This window comes from Rhagoletis pomonella, unplaced genomic scaffold (genome assembly GCF_013731165.1).
Source record: "Rhagoletis pomonella isolate Grant_MI unplaced genomic scaffold, Rhpom_1.0 Rhpom_scaffold_00008, whole genome shotgun sequence".
In the NCBI taxonomy this organism is placed as follows: domain Eukaryota; kingdom Metazoa; phylum Arthropoda; class Insecta; order Diptera; family Tephritidae; genus Rhagoletis; species Rhagoletis pomonella.
The window spans coordinates 8,595,639-8,601,013 of record NW_023458562.1 but is presented as its reverse complement, the minus strand read 5'-3'; the positions used below and the strand labels follow the sequence as shown (position 1 = coordinate 8,601,013).

Sequence of the window (5,375 nt, the reverse complement as noted above, 5' to 3'; positions counted from 1 at the left end):
TTATCGGACCACTTGTATAGTATTCTGGAGCATAAAAGGAATCAATCTAGGCGGCTTATGTTCTCTCATCAGAAGATAGTTAAAAACAACTTCTTTAAAAGGTTACGAAGCGTGCACAAAAGTAAAAATGCATATTTTTTATCAGCACATCGTCTGCAATTGGAAAATTTAGCCAAATACGTGTGTGCTCCATTGTACAATATACTATTGAACTATGATCCCCTTGCACCACTTTTTTATTTGTTATTTAAAAAGTTACAGAGCGAAAAATAAGTAAGAAAAATTACAAAAAAAAACAATATATGTATATGTACAATACCCGAAGGCATTGTTTGTCATCATATCTGCAGCGTTCGTTCGATTTTCGAAAATGAGGTGTCAAATGATGCTTCTGATGGGCTATATATGCTAGGACTTACCCTTGATTTTTGGCAATTTATGTTCGAAAATTCTTTTATATGAACCAAAAGCGGAGCGCCCTCACCAAAAAAATGCCAAAAGTCATTGGTAAGTGAAGATACATACTTAAAATTTGCACTTTGCTTTACTAAAATTTAATGGGCTATAAAACTGAATCCCAAAATTTTGTCTAAAGACGTTGATCAAAAAGTTAGAAATTTTGCACAATTTTCATAATTTTTGCACAAAGTCAGAAATTGGAATTTATATCGAGACATGAAAACTTTAGTAGGCCATGAAATAAAAATACGAGCTAACTTTCGCAAATCCATTGAGTGTTTTACTACTGGATGGGTATAGTTTCAGAAAATGTCAACAAAGTCCGGGCTGGTTTGGGCTGTCCTACAGTGTAATTTGGGTTTAACTTTTTAAACAGCACCTCCAAGCACCTCAAAAAATATTGTAATTGTTGCATAGTATTTTAAGCACAACACTTCTTTAACTAAATTCGACTTTTCAAACAAGTGGTACGGCACCCTGAACTCGTGCATATGGAAACAGTGCATACGAAATAATGCATATGAAAACAAGTAAGAAAGTCTAAGTTCGGGTGGAGCCGAACATTAAATACCCGGCGCAAGTATTAAATATATGTATGTTTTTTTTTCACCTTTCCGAAACCTACCGCTAGATGGTAAGCCGGGGTGTATCAATTTTGAGTAAATTAGCGTCCTTAAATTTCGAAATATTGCATTTTCAAGCATTTCTGAAATTTACAGTTATATGAAAAGTGGCCGTAATTTTAGTTCGATTTCAATAATTTTCAACGTTTTGCTTTTACGTGGCAAGCACAATAAAAATACCGAGTTTGGTACAAATTGGTACAACGGTTACCGATATACATATATGTGATCATAAGTGGGCGGTGCCACGCCCATTTTCCAAAATTTTAACGTAAACGTATTTTTTGGTAAAGAATTGTTGCAAGCGTAAATTTTGAATAAATTAGCTTTAATATTTACTGATTTATCGAAGATTTCGTATTTCTCTAAATAAACCTTATATGGACTGTGGGCGTGGTCATTGTCCGATTTTAAAAATTTTCGGCCGTTTAGTATGCTGTACCAAGCCCAAGAACTGTGCCAAGTTTGGATGACATCGGTGCAGCGGTTGCCAAGATATACATATGTAACCATAAGTAGGCGTGGCTACGCCCATTTACCAAAAATTTATAATATTCTTATTTTTCGTCTAAAAGTTGTTGCAAATATCAATTTTGAGTGAATAATCTTCAGTAGTTACTAAAATATCGCAGTTTTCGTATTTCTGGAAATTACCGTTATATGGGAAGTGGGCGTGGTTACAGTCCGATTTCGCCCACTTTCAATACCAACCTACCTTGGATTAACAGGAATCTACATACCAAATTTCGTTGAGATATCTCAATTTTTCCTCGAGTTATCGTGTACACGGACGGACGGACAGACAGACATGGCTTAATCGATTTTTCTATTCATTCTGAGCATTTATGTATACATTTATCTATATCTATCTCGATTCGTTTTGGCTGTTACAAACAACCGTTATGTGAACAAAATTAATATACCCTTTTGCACAAGTGCGCTCGGGTATAAAAACCGAAATAATGCATATTAGAAAAACCGAAATTATGCATATGCACTCTTTCGTTTGAAAACCGAAATAACGCATATGAGAAAAACGAAGTAATGCATAAATACGTGCACAGTTTCGACTTAAAACCGAAATAATGCATATGACAAAAACCGAAATAGTGCATACATGAAAACGAACTTCTTTCTGCGTAGGCGGCCTTCTAAGTAGAATTCTCCTTTCTGTGTTGCCGGAAAAGGGGGCCGGAAGTATTTTTGCGCAGAACTTCTTTCTGCGTAGGCGGCCTTCGGCCGCACTTAGGAATTCTAACCCTTACTAAGTAGAATTCTCCTTTCTGTGTTGCCGGAAAAGGGGAGCGGAGGTATTTTTGCGCAGAACTTCTTTCTGCGTAGGCGGCCTTCGGACGCGCTTAGGGATTATAACCCTTTCGAAGTAGAACTCTCCTTTCTGTATTACCGGAAAAGAAGGGCGGAAGTATTTTTGCGCAGAACTTCTCTCTGCTTAGGCGGCCTTCGGCCGCACTTAGGGACTAAAACCCTTACTAAGTAGAAGCAAATAATTCATATTAGAAAAAAAACGAAATTATCCATATTGTACATATGGCATACTTGCACAATTTCGGTTCAAAACCGAAATAATGCATGTGGAAACCCGAAGTAATGCATACATGCACAGTTTCGTTTGAAAACCGAATTAATGCATATGAAAACCCGTAGTAATGCATACATGCACAGTTTCGGTGGAAAACCGAAATAATGCATATGGCAAACACCGAAATAATGCATATGGCAAACACCGAAATAAAGCATACATGCACAGTTTCGGTTGAAATCGAAATAATTTCTAAATGCACAGTTTCCATTAGCGCAATTTCGGTGCCCGAAGTGGCACCCCTCTTAAATGTAATTAAAAAATAAAGTTTATTCAAAATCATTTCGATATATACCCATATTGGGGTAATTTATTTAACTTATTAAATAATTTGATTTTGATTTTCTTACATACAATCATATGGCACAAAGCTAAAACCATATTACACATCTACAGTGCAAGCCCTTTCATTTGACACCTACCTCCTTTTTAAGAACCGAACGAACGATATAGATTTTATGACATGGTGTTAAATATTTAACGCAAATATCTTCGAACTCGATTAAGAAGTTAGTCCAAAAAATTCGAATTAAATCGAATTTGCACCACCAAATTTCGAATCGAATAATCGAATGGTTGGGCAATGTTCGAAATTCGGAAAAATCGAATTTCAACCCCCCACTACCCATCCCTACTAGATTGGCCATTGTAATTTTTCAATCATTGAAATAAACTGAATAAAAAAACCTTATCCTGTAACTAAATTGTTTTGCGAGCATATTTGCAAACATATTTACCAATGTTTTAGTGCTTGTCTAAGCGCTTAAAATGGATTTTTTCTGGCTTATTTTCTTCGCCCATGGTAATAATATATTTCGCTATTAAATAATATCTGAAAAGTCCTATGCAAATCGATGCATCGATGTATGCTCTTCGATATATCGATGTACATTTCGATGCATCGAATCAAAGAAGTACATTGATTTATCTTTGCCACTGACATCCCTAGTGAGAACTGATGTCACAACAAAAAAACAAGTTTTGAATCGTGGGTCACAAAATATTGTAACAATGAAGCACTGTGGGACGATACGGGAGCGGGACGACATGTAAGCATGCATAATAGTTCGATTTTCACCACATTTGCAAAACTCTTTTACAATGTTATTAAATTGAGAAAGAAAAATTGTAAGTTGTAGGCAAAAGCCATTCAATTATTCAATTTTGTTTTTATTAAACTGGTCCCCAGTTTCACCAACCAATTTTAAAACTTATCAGACTTACGTCCGGTTGCATCAATCAATTTTAAATTTTAACAGTCTGATAAATTTTACAATTGATTGGTGCCACCCGTCATGAAAGTTATTTTCGAGGTAACTAACAACACTCGACAAATACGCGTTAGCCATCTTTTTAAATAAATTATAGTCCATCATATTACTACAACTGGTAAGTAACGACTCGGCGATATGCCCATTAAATGATTGCTTTTTTTTGTTGTATTAATTTCTTGCGCTTATCAAATATTATCTAAAACAAGTCAACTATAAATAAGTTATTTTCTTCTTACTTTTTTACAGTACAGTTTAAGGAAGTTCAAACCTTATATAAAAACCTTGAGAAAATCCTGAAGTATTATATGTGACCTGGTCTACGGAAAGGGGGCTTAGGTGTCAAAAAATCAATTTTCACTTTTTGGTTGATTCGGATGCTTTTTCACGTGGTGAAAAGCAGAAAATCCTAACTTGCTTAGAAGTACAAAAACGTCACTTTTTCAGTGTTACTTTTTTAAATGTTCCACACTAGCAACTTACACGATGAACTATAATAATATTCCGACCAACAACAACACTTACTGGACCAACAACAACACTTACTGGACGTCCGGCGCGGAGAACAATTAACGAGATAATGAGAAACTGACGAAACGAGTAGCTTACTTTTAACAGCTTTTTCACAGAAAACTAGTTTTCGCACGTAAGCTCCCTTTTCGTAGACCAGGTCACATATTTGTGTAAAATAATATTACACAATCAAAATACATGGGGAAAATTACCGAACACCGAGTTACCAAGTTACAAACTTGCATGGTCAGAATTGCAAATTCAGTACAAATCAGTAAAAATTTTGAAAAATTAGTACATTAGCGTGCTGATTAAGGAAATGAATAAAATTAGTACGAGAGTTAAAAAGTCAGCAGTGTACTTATAAAATCAGTACGTCTTGCAACGGTATGCGGGTATAAATGCTTTAGTTACGATCATTATGAAGCTAAGTTGATATCGCGCAATTACTATCTTTCCTTAATTTAAAGAATTTGCTATGCATATGTAAATACTATGTATGTATATATACGTATTTAAATTCTACCTATCATTAAAAGAGCAGCCGTTAGGTGCGAACTGGGAGGTCCTGCGAGGCCTGTAGCACCTAATGCTGCGCCTCCCAAAGCGCAAGCTACGCCGCCCAGAGCAACGACAGCAATCAAGGCTCGAAGCGGGGGTCCGGCAAACCATTGGCCGCAACAGCCTTTCCGAGAACGTTCTGAGGGTGATCTGAAAATATAAAGTGAAAAAATATGTTAATATAAAAAATTAAAGCGTATAAAAAAAGGTTAAATAAACAATTGTGTATTGTTTTTGCAAGTCTACTGAAGAGAACCAGAGTTTTCGAAAAATATTGATTTTCAAGAATTCTATACCATTTTAAGAAAAGTTTTTTCCCATATAAAATATAAGGAAAACTTTGAGCGA

The 5,375-nt window shown here is 35.4% G+C and overlaps 1 protein-coding gene across 1 annotated transcript in view; it reads right to left on the bottom strand.

Moving 5' to 3' along the window:
* Positions 1–4,981: 4,981 nt before the first annotated feature.
* LOC118745061 (putative uncharacterized protein DDB_G0277255) overlaps positions 4,982–5,375 on the bottom strand; it is a 269,449-nt gene continuing 269,055 nt past the window's right edge. Inside the window, exon 4 of the mRNA XM_036478597.1 lies at positions 4,982–5,177. Coding sequence (XP_036334490.1) covers positions 4,982–5,177 — 196 coding nt within the window. The remainder of the gene's footprint in view (positions 5,178–5,375) is intronic.